General features: G+C 46.7%; 1 protein-coding gene across 4 annotated transcripts in view; it reads left to right on the plus strand.

Moving 5' to 3' along the window:
* The window catches only part of LOC140471076 (formin-like protein 3), a 224,817-nt gene that overhangs the window by 66,599 nt on the left and 135,079 nt on the right, over positions 1–23,139 (plus strand). For all 4 annotated transcript variants that reach the window (XR_011956846.1, XM_072566920.1, XM_072566921.1 and 1 more), the window contains exon 2: positions 17,987–18,070. Coding sequence is in view for 3 of the 4 variants with exons in the window: in XM_072566920.1 (XP_072423021.1) it covers positions 17,987–18,070 (84 nt within the window). In the remaining variant the exon portion in view is untranslated. The remainder of the gene's footprint in view (positions 1–17,986; positions 18,071–23,139) is intronic.

Below are 23,139 nucleotides of genomic sequence, written 5' to 3' on the forward strand. Positions count from 1 at the left end.
CAGGGAATTCCACAGATTTACAACCTTTTGGGTGAAGTTCCTCCTCAACTCAGTCCGAAATCTGTTCCCCCTTATTTTTGAGGCGATGCCCCCTAGTTCAAGAGATCCAGTCTAATTGTCTGGGGGGCAGCTGGTGGAATTTAAATTTTATTAATTCACCAATCTATCACTTATGTTGTAAATCTGGTTCACTAATGCCCCTTTAGTGAAGAAAATCTACCATCCTCATCCGATCTGACCTACATATGATTCCAAGCTGTCAGCATTGTGGTTGACTCTTAACTGCCGTCTGAAATGGCCAACTCTGTTCACAGACAATTAGGGATGAGCAACATGCCTAAAAAAAATTACAGCACCTATGTTGTGACTCATGTGGAACAAAGGTAGAGCCCTTCCCCTGAACTAGGAGATCCAAGTTAGAGTCTCACCTGGTCTAGAAGTGTGTAATAACATCTCTCTATTAATTAGAAAATACCTGTAGCCCCCAATGTTAGCCCCTGAGTAGTACACCTCTTTGTTGAGGGAGGATGTTAACTTCTACATGCAACAAACGTTGAGGAGCATGTCAGAGTAGCTGAGAAACGCTTTGAAAGGAAAGGCAGTTGAAATGAAACCCAAAGTGGTAATATGTGTGTACACGTGGAATTGCTGGGTAATGCCATTTGTGGCTTCAAGGGTTGTTGGTGTAATTGGTGTTGAATTGAAGGTTGGGATTCCTTCATTTATCTATTGCATATTATGGTTAGTTATTATAGGGTGTGCAAGTGCTGGTTTAGCAGCTCAGAAGGCCCAGATAAACATTTACTTTTGTGGTTAATTCAGATTGGTCACAAGTTCATGTAGATCCTGCAATATTCTTGTGTGTGTGATTTGGAATAGGAAAGATTTTTGCAGTAATTGAACACCCACAAGACTCCTCTGTTTGTAGCTGCGTCCTGGAGATTGCCCCTTCATTGGAACCAGATCTTTGAACTGAGGTGATCTATTTTTGGAGTCTCATGGAATCTCCAGCCTCTTGTGGGCCCTTATGGCTAATGATTCAGAAAGGAAAATCTCATTCCCTGTTTTTATTTTAACTTTCCCTGATTTCCGTGGCAGCTCTGATGCCGTAGAACAGAGATTGAATATAAGCGCCCAATAGCTAATAGGCCATTTGTGACAGGGAATGTTGGACTGTATGCTCCTGGGGAAACATTGTATGGTTTCATTTGTCACAGGAAACATTGCTTTCTTTTCTCGGTTAGGTTTGTCGGTTCTTCCTTTTCTGTGTTGGGCCTTGTCGCGGAGGTCACCAGACCCACCCACCTTGTGTTTCCCCTCTGATGCATGTCGTCCAGATGACAGGGCTGTGAGTCAGTCCACAGCAGCGAGGAAACTCCCCAGTCTCGAAGGCAACTTCATTTCCTGCAGGCAAATTATTACGGTGAAGATTAACAGGCATGCCATAGCCACCTGACCAAGCTGCTTCTCATCTCTCGGTTGAAAAATGAGCTTAATTCTCCCCAAATCCCTCTGAATATCTAGTTGTCTAATAGTTGTTGAAGAGTTGTATTTTTTCCACTGAGAGACTGGGGGTGTTGGTGGAGGTGGAAATGAGCAAGTTTGAGTTTGGTTGCAATTTTTCCCTTTTTGAAACTGTGTTGGGCTGTGCCGTTTAAGACAATAAGATGTAGGCCATTTAGCCCATCTCGTCTCTTCCACTATTCAATGAGATTGCAGTTGATCTGATCCTCCTCAACTCCTGTCTTTGCCCCCATAATCCTTTGATTTCCTTCCTGAGTAAAAATCTATCTGTCTTAGTCTTGAAGATACTTCATGAACTAGCCTCAACAGCCCTCTGTGTGGTAAAGAATTCCACAGATTCATTACCCTTAGAAGAAATTCCTCTTCATCTCTGTTTTAAATGGGCAACCTCTTATTCTGAGATGATGCTTTCTGGTCCTAGACAACCTCTGCATCTCCCCTGTCAAGTCCCCTAAGAATCTTGTTTGTTTCAATCAGGTCACCTCTCATTCTTCTCAATTCCAATGAGTACAGGCTCAACCTCTCCTCATAAGACAGTCCCTTCATATCCAGGATCAGCTGTGTGAATCTTGTATATCTTTCCTTAGATAAGGGGCCCAAAACTGTTCACAGTATTCCAGCTGTGAATAGAGGGTGACTTTTGGGTTGATTAACTTGCTACCCCCACCACCAAGAGAATCTGACCAATCTGCTGACTGACCAGCTTTGACGAGTAGCTGAGCTTGTGTGGGCCTCGATGGTCTGCCAATCTGAGTTTGGAAGCTTCAGGATCATCAGGGTTGTTGGTCAAGGCCTATTCTCCAGGGAATCCAATGGTGAGGAAGTGGAGCCTTTTCCTTTTGCTTTTTGTGGGATGGACACTTTGAGGGGTGGTGTTCAGAGGGTTGGCTTTGAGTCTATCCTCTTCCCTCCTATCTGTGAGCACTTAGACATAGAAACTAGGAGCAAGAGTAGGCCATTCAGCCCCTCAAGCCTGCTGCACCATCCAATATGATCATAGTGGATCCTCTATATCAAGGCCACATTCCCACTTTCTCTCCATACCCTTTGATGTCATTTTATATCTAAACCATGTACTTTTCTCTCTCTTAACTATATTCAGTGACCCAGCCTCCACAGCCTTCTATGTTCATGAAGTCTACAGGTTGATCACCTTCTGAGTAAAGGAATGTTTCCTCTTCTCTGTTCTAAATGGTTTACCCTCTAATCTGAGACTCATTCCTCCATCTAAACTGTCCAGCCCTGGGCAAATTCTATGTATCCCTTATACAGGGACCAACGCTGCATGCAATACTCCAGATGTGGTCTCACTAAAGCCCTGTATAAATGTAGTGAGACATCTCTACTTAGGAGGTAAAAACAATGACTGCAGATGCTGGAAACCAGATTCTGGATTAGTGGTGCTGGAAGAGTACAGCAGTTCAGGCAGCATCCAAGTAGCTTCGAAGCTACTTGGATGCTACCTGAACTGCTGTGCTCTTCCAGCACCACTAATCCAGAATCTCTACTTATGAACTGAATCCTCTTGTAATGAAGGCCAGTATAGTATTTACCTTTCAAATTGTTTGCTGCACCTGCCTGTCTGCTTTTGTTGACATGTCAGTTGACCAGTGGCAGGAGTGCAAAGACTGAGTCATTCTCGAAAGTCTCCAAGAATACATCTGCCAGAGTTAGCAACCACATATATCTGGGTAACTCTGTAGCATGCAGCATAACTGAAATATCTCCCCTGAGCTGTGGGGTGTTTCCTTTCGCTTGTCGTTACATTATGAAAGTAAAAGTTAGAAGCTACATATTCACAGCAGGGACCTATTCTCTTTAAACAAGACAAACCTGCCAAGGGATTTTGGTTCTTGGCCTTACAAGTTTTACTTTCTCTTTGCTTTGCAAAGCCCCCCAGAGGTGTTGGCTTTAGTTGATGGAGAGCAGGCATCACATCTACTTATAGGATTCAGTCAATAGCCTGAACTCCTGACCCGGTTTCATTTGACTTGTGCAATTGACATTTCTGTTCTTAAAATGTCAGATTCCCGTGAATGTGCGTTGAAGATTCATTTGTGTCTTTGGCTACCAGAAGCTTTGGTCTAATCTTAAGTGCTGCAAGCTCTGAATTGTAGTAACTGACCCACAAAGGGCATCTGGTTGTGATTGTAAGTGCACCGTTAGGGAGTTGGCGTAGGGGCAACTTAATAAACCAACATCCTGGCCTGAGTGATTTAGTGCCGTACTGCAATTAATAGCAAAAAAAGCCCCAAAACAATCTTACATCTGCATTTGTGGGTTTTCCAAGAGTATACTTCCTCTCTTATCTGAAGCTGAGATACTGAAATGGAAGAAGAGAAAGATTAATCCATTGGTTTTGTGCAGTTTACCAAAGTGTTCTGAATGGGCTTTTTGTTCTATGCACATGAGGTTTTACTTTTCTGTGTGCTTCTGTTGTTAACCCTTTCAGTGCCAAGAAAGAGGGGTGAAGGATGGTAACCACATGTCATGTGTGCTGTTGGGAATTGGGGCAGTGTCAAGGAGGAGGGAAACCATGTCGGTCTAATTACCCACAGCAACTCTGGAATCGATCGTTTAATATTTTGGAAGTTGAACATCTTCTTGTCATGATGCCTTGTATAACAACTATACTTCACACAGCGCTGAGCTGCACAAGAAGGTGACTGTTTAGCTTGGTTGGCATTAGTTGAGAGGGTAATGCCCTGCTCCTTTTGAGTTGTACCATGGACATATTTAAAATCCACCTGACCAGGACAGGAAAGGCTTCTGTTTCAACGTTCTGCCTGAGCAAGAGGCAATGCCCAATGATGCAGAATGCACTCAGTCATTGCCATAGCCCTGGAGGGAGGTGGCCTAGATGGTGTGCTCTTGATAGTGGGGACTCAGGCGAGCACATTCTCCTGATTTGGGGAAGAGAACGTGGGCTTGGTTGCAGAGAGAAACTTAGTGTTTCAAATCTGGTATGAATCTTCACAAGAGTCTTCAGATAGTAAGTTTTGAGAAGATTTGTTTGCTCAGGTTGAGGTTCTGAATGTAAGTTTGCTCACTAAGCTGGGAGGTTTGTTTTCAGACATTTCATCACCATACTAGGTAATATCATCAGTGGGCCTCTGGATGAAGCACTGGTGGTATGGCCCGCTTTTTATTTGTGTTTTAGGTTTCCTTGAGTTCCGCAAGGCTCACTGATGTTACCTTGTATGGTGATGAAACGTCTGAAAATGAACCTTGCAGCTCAGTGAGCAAGCCTACACCCAGAAAGTCTTCAGTTCTGAAGAAGAACATAAAAAATTAGCTTACTTTCTCTCTTTCCACAGATGCTGCCAGACCTGCTGAGTTTCTCCAGCATTCTCTGTGATTGCTTCTGATTTCCAACATCTGCAATATTTTGACTTCGATTAGGAGTGATACCCACTTTCCCAGTGCTCCTCGACAAGCTGCCATTATGGTGGTAAAAGGTTGTAGAGCAAGATGTGGATTAGGAAGGAATTTGGATTTACATTGGACTTTTCACATCCTCATTAGATTCAAAGTAGCAGACAGTGTGTTACTTTTGAGATGCAGTCAGTGTACGTGTTTCATATACAACCAGCACACTCTCATGCTGACAATGAGTGGAATGGTGGGAGAAAAAATGTTGGCCAGGGCACCCTGAGAACTTTCCCACCCTTCTCTGAAATAGTGCCATCGGATGGTCTACATCAACCTGAGTGAGTAGATGTAGCCTTGCCTCAAGGTCTCCTCTTCTGACAGTACAGCTCTCCCTCAGTACTGTTGTGAACTCGTGTGCTTGCATCTATGCAGTGGGCTTGATCCCATGTGTTTTTGATTTTGCGATGACTGTACTATCAACTAAGTTGTGGCTAACGTTTAAAATCTCAATGAAACAGCAGCAGTAAAAAGTTTACCTGAGCTAATGCTCATTGTGGGAGCTTTCTGTGCTCAAATTGGTTGCTGTATCTCCTGTGTGACAACAATGACTGTACTTTGGCAGCATAAGCACTTGATTTGGCTATGAAGTGCTTTGGGTCAAGCCGGGACTGTGAAAGCAGCTGTATAATTGCACTTTCTTTTATGACCTGAATCCAGCTTGCTACATATATGTATCCTTAAGGATATGTTCCTGTAGGAGAGCTGTTTTATCCCAACAGAGATAAAGAGCTGTTCAGAAAGCATGCCGGGTAGTGTGAGGAATTAAGTTAAGTCTACATTTCTTATGCCAAAAAAACTGCCTCGGGGATTTAGAGGGGGAAAAGATCCATCCATTGCATGGTTTCAAACTGAATCTGCTTTTGTGAATGAGTCTAATGTCTCGCCATTTCCCTGCAGCAGCCATCCATACCCTCCCTCGAGGACTGTCCTCACTTCCTGTGGGAGAAAATAGCTCTAAGTAAACAGTTGAATTGTAACAGCTATATTCAAAAGACCACACAGTCTTCACTTCAGATGCAAATGCAGAAGCCAGATTCGACCTTTTGTGCTCTTTTCGGGGGGGGGGGGCAGCCATTTTGGTTGCTTTCTTCCTCCTTTCGCACTAACAGTGCCCTGGATTGCAATTGCTCAAATCTCCTGGGTAAATATGTATCATTAATGAAAGAAAATGAAGTTGTTGAAGAAATAAAATTGAAACAAAAGACAATTTATAACTGCCTCCTCCTGATTGACTATGTGACAGGGTAGGGATTGGCACAAACCTTTAAGATGGCATTCTCCACTCCCAAGGACTTTGCATTCAGTGCTGCTGATTTAGTGGCATTTGAGGGGCTCACTTAACTCTGGCAGCAGGCTCTTGAATGAATGCTGACCTCAATTTTATAGCATCCTGGACGCCTTTGCACTCATACCCATGTGGCAAAGCTAGCACAGGCAGTACCACCTTGTTCTAGTTGATGTATTCATCAAGGTTTCATCACATCATACTCTGCTCTGTCGAATGGTCTCTTTTCTCCCTTGTTTTTATGACTAGGAAGGGATGATAATCCAAGTTAATGGTGTGGATAAAAGACACACTTGTTCCCTTAATGCCCCTTTGAGTTTTGCTTTGAGTTCACAGCCATGTCCAAGAGATTTGTCATTAATATGTGAAACTGGATCTTCAATGTGCAGCATTGACTGAAGACAGGAGCCCTGTTGACTGACTGATGTTTGTCAGAAACAAAAAGGATTCTCCTGAAGGTTGAGACAAGTTAACAGAGAGCCATGTTGACCCAGTCAGTACAAGTCACAAAGATAAAAATCACAGCACTAGGTTATAGTCTGACAGGTTTATTTGCAAGTACAAGCTTTCAGAGCGCTGCTCTTTCGTCCGGTAGCTAATGGGGCAGGATCATAGGATATAGAATTTATAGTAAAAGCTCAAAGTGTCATAAAACTGATCCGAATGTATTTGAACAAACCTGGATTGCTGTTAAGTCTTTCATCCTTCACAATGGGGTTTCAGGTTTCGATTCATTTAATATGTAAAACCTTTTAACTGCTGAGCCAACAGGCATTGGAGTCAGTGCTTACCTTTGAGGGATGTCCTGGACTTATGAGGAAAGTCCTGGAGTTGCCAGGAATTTGAGATTAATCTCCATGACACTTCAGCAAGCAACAAGACCAAAGCAGTCATGGAACCATTGAGCGAAAAACGGAGTGTTTTCTTTTATTGCTGAAGGGGGCCCATTTCAAAGCCTCTCTTCTTGCATAATACAGGACAGATCCAAAAATGATAAATTTCAAAGGGAGTCACAGTTTGTCCTAGATGGGAAAAGGGTACTGGTTGGTTGGCATGTTGAATCTGATCAGTCCTGGTGTTGCCATGAAAAAAGTTTCTGAGAACTATTGTTTGTAGACTTTTGTTTAATTAAAGGAAGTTGCAATGCATTGACATGTTCCTCTTGGATAGGGTCCTGATGTGAATACAGGTAGCTTTGCACTTTCTTTCTTGCAACTAGTAACTTGGAGCAGAAATATCAAGAGATTAAACCTCCTGGAATGCATCTGACTTGAGTTAGCAACCTAGGGCTCAGTCAAATCCTACACCAACAAGAAATGATTGGGTCTTCAATATTTTCTTGTCTCCACTACCCCCTCTTTCTCACTCCCTGATGCCTGGGGAGACTGTTTAATTTTCATTATTTCAATACTCATCCCAGCCAAAATCTACAAGCATAGTGCAGGTTAAGAATTGAAATTCTGGGACATCTCTGGATTGTGTGTATGGTTCAGAACCACATCACACAGTGCCAACCACTGAGCAGTTCAGGGAAGCCTACAGACAATATGATGTCCTTTTTTTTCCCTCTGCTGCTTGGTTTACAAACCCTTGTGAAAATGACAAGTGCCCTTTTCAATACTGGCTTGTGCTGATAATGGTTCATCAGTTTTTTCAAATCCAGCCTCCCTTTCACTGCTGTCTGCAAAAGCTTGACCCTTGCTCTCTGGCAAGACAACTTCATCCCAACTCCCAAAATTACCCATGTTTCTATCCCATGGCTTGCCTAGCTTTTCCAGATTCGGCTAGGCTTCTGTTGGGACTTTTCAGCCAGACAGGGTAATTTCAGACAAAGGGCTCCATTCATTGAGTTTGGCAGATCCACCTTATTTTGCAGGGGAGAGCCGGGGCTGGAAACTGTATAAAATGCATATTCTCTACATAAACATGTTGATCAAGGCGGCGAAATCCAATCCTGTTCATGTGTAGCCAGCCAGGAAAGACCTTAAACTTCTGTTTATTGCCAGACCTGCGCACAGCAGGAATGGCAGAACTGTTATTGGCTTGGCAAATGTAGCTTATCTTCATTACAGCAAGGCAGAGGTGCCAACCTTCTGAGGTAGAGAGGGACACTCCATGTTTCCAGGCATGGACTGCCCACTTCCTCCCAGTCTTCCTTTGTTCTTTTTGGAGTGCAAAATTGAAGCTAATCTTTCCTCTTTACTTTAAGGCAGTTGACATGACTTATTTTTTCCTCTTTACTTTAAATGGTGGGGGGGGGTTCTGTCCTTGTCAGTTGATGACCACTTGATAAGTGGCAATCCTGCCTCATTGCTTGCCCCTCATGTTTCCCCTTTCCAACCCCAAAGCAATGAGTAATGGTACCATGTGGAAAGTCCTGAGGTTCAAGATTGGTTAACTCATCATCTTCACAAATTGCAGCCCTCTTGTTTTCAATTCCATTTCATGACCCTGTCTCTTCCTATTTCTGTAACCTCTTCCAACCCTGTGGGTATCTAACCACTCAAGGTCTGGCATCTTGAACGTCCCCAATCACTTTTTCCCTGTTATTGGTAGCCATGCCTTGAATTGTTTGGACCTTCACCTCCAGAATTTCCTCATGATAACACTTGGCTTCTCTCTACCTCTCTCCTCCTCTAAATCGCCCTTTTATAATCTCTATGTAAGCGTTTGGTTACCTGTCCTAATTTCTTGCCTGATTTGGTGTCCAACTTTGCCATCCTGTAGAGTGAGTTTTGTGACACTTTTTTTTAATCCTATAAAGGTGTTGTCAATTGCAGTTTGTTGCATACCGAGGATCGAGATTGGAGTGTTTGAGTCTGCTTGGCTCAGTTCTGCTTGAGCTTAACGACTTGATATAGCACAGAAGGAGGGCATTCAGTCCATTGTATGTTGAATCTTAAACGATGCAGCTCACTGGGAGAGGTAACCTTTAATAGCCCACATTGCAGAAAGCTCCTGTGAATAACATGAGGGAAAACACTGAGCTCTGACTTAATTCTGCCCAGAATGTATTCAGTTCAAACATGAATCTAGATTTATTCTGACGCAGGGGTTAATACTGCTGCCCTGAAGAAAATGAATTGTATAATCTTTGGATTGAGCCAAATCGTGGGCTTCAAGTGGGCTGGATTAGAATTTCTAGCTCATTGCATTCTTCCTACATGAGCAGTGTTTTTAAAAAAAAACTGAATGCATCCATCTGGGTTCCTCTTGCAGCAGTTAGCCGTCCCCAGGAATGTTCTGCGAGACACGCTCACTGAGTGGCTTTGAGCAGCCCCTGTACGCACCAGACAGGAAATGATGTTGTTTGCATTATTAGACCATTGTGAAAGCCTCTGTTCTGAGAAGGAAACGCTTTGAGATTTTATTTCTCCCCTTCATGTCCAAGGTTACAGCGACAGTGTCTAAAAGCAACATGCTTGTGGTTTCTTCATTTTAATTCCACGAACACCCCCAAACAAAAAATAAACCGTCCACTTCCAGCCCTTCCTGTCATTGTTGAGACGCAGGAGACCATTTGGCCCACTGTACCACTACTAGCTTTTTGCTGGAGCTATCAAATTAGTCTCACTCCCCCACACTTTCCTGATGGTTTTGTGATTTTGTTTTTCTCTCTCCCTTTCAAGAATATATCTAATTTGTTTTGCAGAATTGTCATTTTGGAATCTGCATTCACCACTTTCTGCTGCATCTTAGTTTTAGAATCGCCTCATTTGCCTTCTATTTTGTTTGTGAACAATATTATAACCTCTGTCCTGTGGTAACTGACCTGCCATTGGCAACCAACACTCCCTACTTCATTAAGACTCGGATCATCTTTTGCCACTTTCCTGTTCTGGAATATTCTGATTAGCAAGATTAGATCTCATGGAATACAGGGAGAACTAGCCATTTGGATACAGAACTGGCTCAAAGGTAGACAGAGGGTGGTGGAGGGTTGTTTTTCAGACTGGAGGCCTGTGACCAGTGGAGTGCCACAAGGATCGGTGCTGGGCCCTCTACTTTTTGTCGTTTACATAAATGATTTGGATGCGAGCATAAGAGATACAGTTAGTAAATTTACAGATGACACCAAAATTGGAGGTGTAGTGGACAGCGAAGATTACAACAGGATCTTGACCAGATGGGCCAATGGGCTGAGAAGTGGCAGATGGAGTTTAATTCCGATAAATGCAGGGTGCTGCATTTTGGGAAAGCAAATCTTGGCAGGACTTATACACTTAATGGTAAGGTCCTAGGGAGTGTTGCTGAACAAAGACATCTTGGAGTGCAGGTTCATAGCTCCTTGAAAGTGGGGTCGCAGGTAGATAGGATAGTGAAGAAGGCGTTTGGTATGCTTTCCTTTTATTGGTCAGAGTACGGAGTACAGGAGTTGGGAGGTCATGTGGCTGTACAGGACATTGGTTATGCCACTGTTGGAATATTGTGTGCAGTTCTGGTCTCCTTCCTATCGGAAAGGTGTTGTGAAACTTGAAAGGGTTCAGAAAAGATTTACAAGGATGTTGCCAGGGTCGGAGGATTTGAGCTATAGGGAGAGGCTGAACAGGCTGGGGCTGTTTTCCCTGGAGCATCGGAGGCTGAGGGGTGACCTTTATAGAGGTTTACAAAATTGAGGGGCATGGATAGGATAAATAGACAAAGTCTATTCCCTGGGGTGGGGGAGTCCAGAACTAGAGGGCATAGGTTTAGGGTGAGAGTGGAAAGATATAAAAGAGACCTAAGGGGCAACTTTTTCACGCAGAGGGTGGTACATGTATGGAATGAGCTGCCAGAGGATGTAGTGGAGGCTGGTACAGTTGCAACATTTAAGAGGCATTTGGATGGTTATATGAATAGGAAGGGTTTGGAGGGATATGGGCCGGGCGCTGGCAGGTGGGACTAGATTGGGTTGGGATATCTGGTTGGCATGGACGGGTTGGACCGAAGGGCCTGTTTCCATGCTGTACATCTCTGATTCTAAGTGGTGGGGGCGTTGCAACGTGCTTTGGTTATCCTCCTCCTTGTGGCCTAGGGAAGGGTAAGAGGAGTATACCCTGGTCCCCCTAGTTTCCTTATTTCCTTACTCCCCTAAGAGTCTGACTGCTTGCTAATTGCACAATTGTCAATCATCCTGAGATAGGAAGTTTGTCCTCTGAGGAGAGGTTGGGCATCTGTCCATTGGAGTTTAGAAGACTGAGATGTGATGTTATTGAACATACAAGATCCTGAGCGGACATGACAGGGCAGATGCTGAGAGGATGTTTCTCCTTATGGGAAGGATTTGAATGTGGGGGTCACTATATTAAAAACCAAGGATCTCCCATTTAAGACTGAGATGAGGAACTTTTTTCTGAAGGTTGTTAATCTGTGGTGGTATTCTTCTGTGGAAAGCTGGGAGGCAACGTCCTTTTTAAGGCTGAGTTAGGTGGTTTCTTGACTGACCAAGAGATCCAAAGGGTTGACAATAGAGTAGAGTTCAGATCACAATCCTATTAGCCACGGTCTTATCAATGGCGGAGCTGGCTCGAGGGGCTAACTAACTCTTCTTCTGCTTTTTAGAGAAGAGAAGATTTGATAGAGGCATTCAAAATCACAAGGGATCTAGGCTGAGTTAATAGAAAGCAAACAGTTTCCTTTTGGCAGAAGGATCTAGAACCAGAAGGCACAGATTATAAGATGATTAGCAAAAATCAGCAACAATGGCATGAAGAGGCATGTTTTTATAAAGTGATTAGTTAGGATCTGGAATCCATTGCCAGAGAAGAGGCAGATTTAACTGTGACTTTCAGAAGGGACTTGGATAATTTATTGAAGAGAAAAGCATTTCTGGAGTGCTGCAGGGAAAAGCTGGGACAATGGGACTAATCAAATGGCTCTGGCAGAGAGAGCAAGCACAGTTGTAATGGGCCAAATGGCCACCTTCAGTGCTGTAATCATCTGACAGCAATTGAGAGCTGCAACTGGGGTCCAATTTGAACATTGTACTCCAGCTTCTGATACTGCCATTGCTGTGCTGACTGAGATCCAGCAGCATCCCTGTGAGATATCCAAGCTCTATACAGGTTAGCCTCTGGCTGCCAAGATTCACCAAGCTATCAATGAGTTGTTATTTTGAATGGACTGAAGTCTGTTATTGTTGAATAAATTCACCTACAACACTTGAGATGAACCAACTTGATTTGTTATTAGTACTTAGTATCTGGCATTCAGTCTTGATTAAATAAGATGGGATCAGTTTGTAAACCATTTGGAGGAGGGTTGTCTCATCAACAGCCAGATGGTTTGTGGGTTCAAGTTCCAAGGTTGTTTGTTATTTATGCTCCTCTGTGATTGATTGATTGTGCAATCTAATGGGAACCTCCCCATTATTGGAGCCCTTCCAGTTGATAGTGAAGAACCTGGGGGTTCCCCTGATCTTTTCATGCTCTTGCATTATAGTGAGCCAGCTGGGAGATGTCAAAAGTAAGGAGAATCCTGCACCTGCATCCTGTTAGTCGGGGGAACAGGAGGGAACTGAAACCCATTAGGAGTTTTGCTTGGTATCACACACAGCTCAGGACCAAGAGATCAATCAGTGCATTTCCCTTCATCTATTTTGAAGCCACGGTAACAGGCTCCTTCTTTGCAAGTCCTAATTCAGATAGAGCTGACTTTGGCAAGAATTTAATTCTGTGTAGTTCAACATTTGCTTGAGTTCAACATTTAGCAGATCGATATCCAGATGTTCATTTAAGCAGCAAAGACTTTAGCGATTGACAAGGGTTTTATAGATTAGCACAGACTACTGGTTTTCGCCTTTCCTTTCTCGACCTTTTTTAAAGCTGGAAACCAATACCTCAAAGGGGAAGAACCCAACGTTTTTGTTTTGGGTGTCAGAATTCTGGAGAACCCTCCCTAATAAGTTGTGGGTCTACTTGTAGCACATGGACTGCAGCAGTTCAAGTGCAGTGCTCACCACTACCTTAAGTGGCAACTAGGGATGGGCAACAAATGCTGGCCTAGCCAGCGATGCCCCCATCCCACGAGTAAATAAAATAGTACCAAATTAACAAATAGAGTCACACAGCACAGAAACAGACCCTTCAGTCCGACTCATCCATGCTGACCAAGTTCTCCAAACTAAACTGGACCCACCTGCCAGTGTTTGACCCATTTCCCTCTAAACCCAGCAGGGATAAGGTGGCAAGACAGGGTGGGAGGAGAGGGGGGGGGGGTATATTGGAGGGGAAAATTATGCATTCCAGCCCTGATGCCCATGTATCCTGAAAAGAACTTGGCTGTGCCTTTTTTAATCATTCTGTTTGGATATGTTAGAACACACTTCTGTGGCAGTGGGACTTGATGCTAGACCTTCTAGCCCAGAAGTAGGGACACTACCACTGCACTTCAGAAGCCCTCCAGAGAACTTGTCTTTTTTTTAAAAAAAGAATTGATAATTTTACGCAAACAGCAGTTTCCATCTGTCCCTGTTTCAGATGCCCACCTGGGCGAAGAACCTGATTCTTAAGTAATTTCTAATCAACCTGTACAAGGATGTTATTGCGTACCTCTGGAGCAAATAGGATTTGAACCCATACTACTTGGTTCCGAGGTAGGGACACTACCACTGCACCTCAAGACCCCTCCAGAGAACTCTGCTCTTCATTTAAAAAAAACACCAAATCATCCATGTCTTGGACTAAATCAACAATTTACAATACAACAATAGCAAAAATGAAGGGTTTGGAAAGAAGGACGGGATTAAACTAAAATGGAGCTGGAGCGGGGAAGAGAGCTCCGCTCTGAAATATAAACGCCAATGAGTATCATGTGCTCTCGATGAACTCTGGAGCTGTTCTGGTTAACCTCTAAAGGGACCTGCATTTCTAACACTGACATTCAGTCATGGCAGCCACTTGCTTAAATTATTGGTATGTCTTAGTTTTTTTGGGAGGTTGGCTTGATATCGACTTGTTCAACAGTGGGTCCCTGGGGTGTAACAATGAACCTCCCTTCATGACTAAGACAAAGTTTTCATACATTCACTTGTGTGTTTCCATAGCCTTTCCAGAGGCAAACTGAGTTAATGACAGATGTGGTGAGGTCTGCTTTGAATTGTCCAGCTGAAACTGGTACTGTGTGTATGTTCCTTCTATCTGTAATAAAACAAAGAACAGCGGATGCTTGTGCTCCCAGAATTTGCTGCAACCCTAGCCAAGCTGTTCCAGTACAGTTACAACACTGGCATCTACCTCTCAATGTGAAAAATTGCCAAGTATGTCCTTTACACACAAAGCAGGACAAATCCAACCCGGCCAATGACTGCCCCAACTGTCTACTCTCGATCGTCAGTAAAGTAATGGCAGTGCTATCAAACACAGCCTGCTCAGCAATACCCCGCTCAGTGACGCCCAGTTTGGGTTCCACCAGGGCCACTTAGCTCCTGACCTCATTACAGCCTTGGTTCAAACATGGACAAAAGAGCTGAATTCCAGAGGGGAGGGGAGAGTGACAGTCCTTGACATCAAGGCTGCATTCAACAGAGTGTGGCATCAAGGAGCCCTAGCAAAACTAGTATCATGGGGCAGACTCTGCTGGTTAGAGTCATACCTGACACATAGGAAAATGTTGTGGTTGTTGGAAGTCCGTCATCTCAGCTCCAGGAGTTTCTCAGAGTAGTGTCCTTGGCCCAATCGCCTGCTGCTTCATAATGACCTTCCCTCCATCATAAGGTCAGAAGTGGGGACATTCAGCGGTGATTATACAATGTTCAGCACCACTTGACTCCTCAGATACTGAAGCAGTGAGATCTGGACACTATCCAGGCTTGGGCTGACGAGTGGCAACTGACAAATGCCAGACAATGACCATCTCTAATGAGAGACAATCTAACCACTGTCCCTTTGGCATTCGCTGGTGTTACTACATCCTGGGATTTACCATTGACCAGAAACTGAACTGGACTCTCTGTGTAAACACAGTGGCTACAAGAATAAGTCAGAGGTTAGGAATACTGCGGTGAGTAACTCACCTTCTGATTCTCCAAAGCCTGTCCACTATCTGCAAGGCGCAAATCAGGAGTGTAAGGGAATGTTTCCCACTTGCTGGATGCTCTAACAACACTTAAGAAGCTTGGCATCATCCAGGACAAAGCAGTCCTGCTTGATTGACACAACAAACATTCAATCCCTCCACCACCTACGCTCACTAGCAGCAGTGTGTAATATCTACAAAATGCAGTACAGAAATTCACCAGGACAAGGGCAGCAAATAAGTGGGAACACTGCTGCCGCAAGTTCCCCTCCGAGCTACCACCATCCTGACTTGGGTCAAAATCCTGGAATTCTCTCCCTAAGGGCATTGTGGGTCAACCTACAACAGGTGGACTGCAGCGGTTCAAGATGGCAGCTCACCACCACCTTCTCAAGGGGCAACTCTGGATGGACAATAAATGCTGGCCCAAACAGCAATGCCCATGTCCTACTAGTGAAAAAAGTGTGTTTTTTTTCTCCACAGATGCTGTCAGATCTGCTGAGTTTTTCTGGCAAATTTTATTGTTATTCCTTCTATCTGTACCTGTTTTTAAAAAAAAACAGAATTGATCATAGCCCTTCTCTCGTTCAGTTCTTGGAGCAATGCCTTGACTGATCAGAACCTGACCTGCCTTGCTTAAACTTTAAGGAAACATGGGCAGTTAACTAGTCAGTCCTTATTAACTATTGCATTCTTCATGGCAAAGTGTCCACCAATTAGCATACTCATGCAGTATAAATGTTGTTTTCCCTTCACTTTGCAAATTGTCCTGAGAACAAGATGAGAGGTTTCAACGTGTTGTCTTCAGCAATACTCAAGTTCTGTGCAAGCAAACGACTGGAAACTGATGAACGCATCACACCTCCCAGGAACTCTGCTGACTTTTTTATTTGGTCACATTTTGCCTCAGCAAATGCCTTCCCTTAACAAGTGACCATCTGTTCTTTTAAAGCCAGCTGATTCGAGAGTTCTTAAATGACCAAGGGCTATTCTCCTTCTGACTTTGCTTGCGATCCTGGGCAGGCCAATGGAACTCTGAATCAAAGGTGCCCAGATGTGGGAAGCCCTTCTCATGAGTCCCATGCAGACCTGAAGAAAAAGTGGTGTTTAAATCTGTGAGGTGTAAATGTTTGCTGGAAAGTATTTTAACAAGCCCCATTGGCAGAGATCATCCAGCCAGCTGGCTTTATCTGGCTTCAGATATGCCTCTTGGCATGTGGCCTGTTCTGGGAAACCTGCTGTTTGTAAGTGAGCTTTAGAAGCACAGTTTAACCAAACCCTCGTCTAACCCTTTTCAAGTACAAAAAGGTTGAAATATCCTGTGATGAACGCATATGTTTAGCATCAGTAGTTGCACAACCACATCGATGCAAGTCAGGAGATGCTCTGGATGTCACAGAATCTGTCGGCCATTCTACCCATCATGCCTGCACCAGCTCAAGGGCAACTAGGCACAGGCAATAAGTACTGGTCCAGCCAGTGATGCCCATGGCCCATAAATGAATTTAAAAGAAAAGTCACTGTTGTAATAAAGGAAAAGTGGCAACAATACGCACACAAGATCTTGCCAGCATTTAATGTGATAATGACCCAGTGATCTGGTTGTTGTGATGTTGATTGAGGGAAAAGTATTGACCAGGGCACTGTTGAGAACTCACCTGCCTTTCAAAATAACGCTGGACTCTTTTTTTTCATCCACCTGAGAGGACAGACTGGGCTTTGGTTTCACATCTTTCTGAATGACCGCACCTTTGATAGTAGAGCACTCCTTTGGTACTGCTGTGCCATTGTTGGACTTTCATTCTTGTGCTGAGGAACTGGGGTAGGACTCAATCCATAATTTTGAGGTAAGAGTGTTGCAAGCTGAGCCACAACTGATACTCCAATCAGATGTTTAACCAAGTCCCTTTTCCACTGATTTGGATCGCATGAAAGGTTCTGTTATGGCAAAAGTGGTGGCTTGACGAACAGTCTTGCCTTGATCAACGCCATTAGGAAAAGATTAATGTGTCATTCATCATGTTCGGAAAATTTTAATGAGCATAAGTGACTGCCTTGTATGCCAGCAGATTACTTTTTGTGAAGGTCTCCAGGTTTTTGAGGTCTGGGGTGTGGCATAATATAAAAGTCCATTTGTTCTTCATTGACATAGCCATGAGGTGTTCAAAATAATTTAGTCTCTGAGCATCTGGAATTCAGTCTCAGCATTGTATAGTACAAAATATTCTCTTGGTCTCAAATGCTGGTTGGCATATGCGGACCTGATGTGAGCTGTGGGATTTCCCAGGCCAAATGTAGCCTTTCATCTGAGCATAGAAAGACAGAAGATGTGATATCTCCTCCCTCCCTCCCCCCTCCACCCGCCCTGGCCAACTATCAGAGGTAAAGTCTGGGCCAGAATCTCTGGGTTCAAATCTCACTCCAGGACTTGCTACCCACAAAGTGTGAACTGGTTGATTATAAACCTGTAAATGCTTTTCTGACAGGGTAAGGTTGGGAGTGTTTCTGGTTCAGCCAGAGTCATGTGGTAGCTGCAGTGCAAGAGACTGCTAATAAACTCCACAGGTAGGTTCTTGTTGTCAGCTACATTGGATGTGTCACTAGGTTCCTGTGCACCTTCGCAGTGTTGGCAGTATTGGAAACCCATTCAAACATCCCTCTGTGTTCATATTTGTTATGTGTGATTGTCCACTTTAATTTTGTCAATGTGTCCCACTGTGGAATAATTACACTCTGTTTTCTTTTTTGCAGAATTCTATGAATCTCCCCCCAGACAAAGCACGACTGCTTCGACAGTATGACAATGAGAAAAAATGGGATCTCATCTGTGATCAGGTACTTAGAATCCAGTTTTAAGATAACAAGAATTTGGAGTAGGTCATTCTGCCCCTCAAGTCTGCTGTGCCATTCAGTGAGATCATGGCTGATCTGTTCTTGGCCTCACTTCTGCTTTCCTGGGTGTTCCCAATAACCCTGGCGCCTCTTGTTAAGCAAACATCTCTGCCTTAAATACTCAATGACCCAACCCACACTGCTTTGTGTGGTTGAGAATTCCACAGACAAATGACCTGGAAGACATTCCTCCTTGTCAATAGACAATAGGTGCAGGAGTAGGCCATTCTGCCCTTCGAGCCTGCACCACCATTCAATATGATCATGGCTGATCATCCTTAATCAGTATCCTGTTCCTGCCTTATCTCCATAACCCTTGATTCCACTATCCTTGAGAGCTCTATCCAAGTCTTTCTTAAATGAATCCGTGGCTGGGCCTCCGCTGCCCTCTGGGGCCGAGTGTTCCACACACCCACCACTCTCTGGGTGAAGAAGTTTCTCCTCATCTCTGTCCTAAATGGTCTACCCCTTATTTTTAAGCTGTGTCCTCTGGTTCGGCACTCACCCATCAGCGGAAACATGTTTCCTGCCTCCAGAGTGTCCAATCCTTTAATAATCTTATATGTCTCAATCATATCCCCTCTCAGTCTTCTAAACTCAAGGGTATACAAGCCCAGTCGTTCCAGTCTTTCAGCGTAAGTTAGTCCCGCCATTCCAGGAATTGACCTCGTGAACCTACGCTGCACTCCCTCAATAGCCAGAATGTCTTTCCTCAAATTTGGAGACCAGAACTGCACATAGTACTCCAGGTGTGGTCTCACCAGGGCCCTGTACAGCTGCAGAAGAACCTCTTTGCTTCTATCTTTGTCTCCATCTTAAATGGGAATCCTTTTATTTTGAAACTGCCCCTAGTTCTCGGTTCCCCCACAGGGGAATCATCCTCTCAGCCTCTACCTTGTCAAGCCTCAGTATCTTCTGTTTCAATAAGATTGCCTCTCATTATTCAATTATTAATTCTAATGAGTATAGGTGTAACCTGCTCAGCTATTCCTCTCAAGGTAAATCTCTTCATCAATCAAGTGAATCTTCTCTGAACTGCCACCAGTGCAAGTGTAGCCCTCCTTAAACAATAAGACTAAAGCTAAGTTTTGGTCTCACCAATGTCCTATACTATTGTAGCAATACTTCTCTACTTTATTCCAAGCCCATTATTATTAATGATGTGGAAGTGCCAGTTTTGGACTGGGGTGGACAAAGTTAAAAATCTCACACCAGGTTATAGTCCAATAGGTTTATTTGGAAGTACTAGCTTTCAGTGCACTGCTGCTCTATCAGGTAGCCGTGGAGCAGGGTCATAAGGCACAGAATTTATAGTAAAAGATGAGTGTCATGCAACTGAAACAATATATTGAACAAACCTAGATTACTGTTAAGTCTTTCATCTTTTAGAATGGGTTACAGGTTTTGGTTCATTAATATGTAAATCCCAGAACTTTAAGTCACATTCTCGAGATAACTTAACTTCAGGTGTTATAAAACGAAACCTGCAGTCCATTCTCAAAGATGAAAGACTTAACAGTAATCTAGGTTTGTACAATGTATCGTTTCAGTTGCATGACACATAATCTTTTGCTATAAATTCTGTGTTTTATGATCCTGCTCCACAGCTACCTGATGAAGGAGCAGCGCTATGAAAGCTAGTGCTTCCAAATAAACCTGTTGAACTACATCCTGGTGTTGTGATTTTTAACATAAGACCACCTTTTCAGTTGCCTTCCTCATTACTTGCTGTATGTGCATACTAACCACTTGTATCTGTGTACAAAGACACTTATACCGTAGCATTCTACAGTGGCTTTCCATTGACTAGTGTGTTGCCTTTCTGTTCCCCCTGCCGTTGAATAAACTCCTTTTCCCACATTATTATTCTTCTTCTGCCAAAGTTTTGGCCACCCATTTAATCTGTCTCCAGAGGAACCTCGATTATCTGAATGTGATGAGCAGGCACTATTTCGTTCGGCTAATGGATTATTCGGTTAATCGATTTTGAATGCCTTTCCTTTGGGGCTCAGTTTTAAAAATTTGGTTTCCCAGTTCAGGAGACTGCAGCAGTGCGCGAGACCCCGTGCAACACTGCCCCTCCACCCCCTAACTCCGTCCGCCCCTGTCCCCCAACCCAGTGCAACACTGTCCCCCCGCCCCCTAACTCAGTCCAACACCACCCCCCCGCCCCCTAACTCCGTCCAACACTGTCCCCCCCGCCCCCTAACTCCGTCCAACACTGTCCCCCCCGCCCCCTAACTCCGTCCAACACTGTCCCCCCGCCCCCTAACTCCGTCCAACACTGTCCCCCTGCCCCCTAACTCCGTCCAACACTGTCCCCCCCGCCCCCTAACTCCGTCCAACACTGTCCCCCCCGCCCCCTAACTCCGTCCAACACTGTCCCCCCACCCCCTAACCCCGTCCAACACTGTCCCCCCACCCCCTAACTCCGTCCAACACTGTCCCCCCGCCCCCTAACTCCGTCCAACACCGCCTCCCCGCCCCCTAACTCCGTCCAACACTGTCCCCCCACCCCCTAACTCCGTCCAACACTGTCCCCCCCGTCCCCTAACTCCGTCCAACACTGTCCCCCCGCCCCCTAACTCCGTCCAACACTGTCCCCCCGCCCCCTAACTCCGTCCAACACTGTCCCCCCACCCCCTAACTCCATCCAACACTGTCCCCCCCCGCCCCCTAACTCCGTCCAACACTGTCCCCCCCGCCCCCTAACTCCGTCCAACACTGTCCCCCTGCCCCCTAACCCCGTCCAACACTGTCCCCCCCCGCCCCCTAACTCCGTCCAACACTGTCCCCCCGCCCCCTAACTCCGTCCAACACTGTCCCCCTGCCCCCTAACTCCGTCCAACACTGTCCCCCCCCGCCCCCTAACTCCGTCCAACACTGTCCCCCCGCCCCCTAACTCCGTCCAACACTGTCCCCCCACCCCCTAACCCCGTCCAACACTGTCCCCCCACCCCCTAACTCCGTCCAACACTGTCCCCCCCGCCCCCTAACTCCGTCCAACACCGCCTCCCCCGCCCCCTAACTCCGTCCAACACTGTCCCCCCCGCCCCCTAACTCCGTCCAACACTGTCCCCCCCACCCCCTAACTCCGTCCAACACTGTCCCCCCACCCCCTAACTCCGTCCAACACTGTCCCCCCGCCCCCTAACCCCGTCCAACACTGCCCCCCCGCCCCCTAACTCCGTCCAACACTGTCCCCCCGCCCCCTAACTCCGTCCAACACTGTCCCCCCCACCCCCTAACTCCGTCCAACACTGTCCCCCCCGTCCCCTAACTCCGTCCAACACTGTCCCCCCGCCCCCTAACTCCGTCCAACACTGTCCCCCCCGCCCCCTAACTCCGTCCAACACTGTCCCCCCCGCCCCCTAACTCCGTCCAACACCACCCCCCCCGCCCCCTAACTCTGTCCAACACTGTCCCCCCGCCCCCTAACTCCGTCCAACACTGTCCCCCCCGCCCCAACACTGCCCCCCCCGCCCCCTAACTCCGTCCAACACTGTCCCCCCGCCCCCTAACTCCGTCCAACACCGCCCCCCCCGCCCCCTAACTCTGTCCAACACTGTCCCCCCCCGCCCCCTAACTCCGTCCAACACTGTCCCCCCCGCCCCCTAACTCCGTCCAACACTGTCCCCCCCACCCCCTAACTCCGTCCAACACTGTCCCCCCCGTCCCCTAACTCCGTCCAACACTGTCCCCCAACCCCCTAACTCCGTCCAACACTGCCCCCCGCCCCCTAACTCCATCCAACACTGTCCCCCCCGCCCCCCTAACTCCGTCCAACACTGTCCCCCCTGCCCCCTAACTCCGTCCAACACTGTCCCCCCGCCCCCTAACTCCGTCCAACACTGTCCCCCCTGCCCCCTAACTCCATCCAACACTGTCCCCCCGCCCCCTAACTCCGTCCAACACTGTCCCCCCTGCCCCCTAACTCCGTCCAACACTGCCCCCCCCGTCCCCTAACTCCGTCCAACACTGCCCCCCCGTCCCCTAACTCCGTCCAACACTGTCCCCCCGTCCAACACTGTCCCCCCGCCCCCTAACTCCGTCCAACACTGTCCCCCCCGCCCCCTAACTCCGTCCAACACTGTCCCCCCGCCCCCTAACTCCGTCCAACACTGTCCCCACGCCCCCTAACTCCGTCCAACACCACCCCCCCGCCCCCTAACTCCGTCCAACACTGTCCCCCCGCCCCCTAACTCCGTCCAACACTGTCCCCCCACCCCAACACTGTCCCCCGCCCCCTAACTCCGTCCAACACTGTCCCCCCACCCCAACACTGTCCCCCCGCCCCTAACCCCGTCCAACACTGCCCCCCGCCCCCTAACTCCGTCCAACACTGCCCCCCCGCCCCCTAACTCCGTCCAACACTGCCCCCCCGCCCCCTAACTCCGTCCAACACTGTCCCCCCCGCCCCCTAACTCCGTCCAACACTGTCCCCCCGCCCCCTAACTCCGTCCAACACTGTCCCCCCGCCCCCTAACTCCGTCCAACACTGTCCCCCCGCCCCCCTAACTCCGTCCAACACTGTCCCCCCGCCCCCTAACTCCGTCCAACACTGTCCCCCCGCCCCCTAACTCCGTCCAACACTGTCCCCCCGCCCCCTAACTCCGTCCAACACTGTCCCCCCGCCCCCTAACTCCGTCCAACACTGTCCCCCCGCCCCCTAACTCCGTCCAACACTGTCCCCCCCGCCCCCTAACTCCGTCCAACACTGTCCCCCCCGCCCCCAACACTGCCCCCCCGCCCCCTAACTCCGTCCAACACCGCCCCCCGCCCCCTAACTCTGTGCAACACCGCCTCCCCGCCCGCCCCCAACCTCTCACACACCTGCCCCCTCTCTGGGGCAGCTGGACTGTACACCAACAATAAGACCGCTGTTGCTGCTGCTGCTGCCTTTGTGGGGTAAGTCTCCAATAGCGTGCACACACATAGTCACAGCCAGACGCACAACATTTTACTGCACCTTTTGGACAGGTTCCACCTTTGTCTGTAAAGGGCAATGTTGG

The sequence above is a fragment of the Chiloscyllium punctatum genome, chromosome X, assembly GCF_047496795.1.
Source record: "Chiloscyllium punctatum isolate Juve2018m chromosome X, sChiPun1.3, whole genome shotgun sequence".
Classification (NCBI taxonomy): Eukaryota; Metazoa; Chordata; class Chondrichthyes; order Orectolobiformes; family Hemiscylliidae; genus Chiloscyllium; species Chiloscyllium punctatum.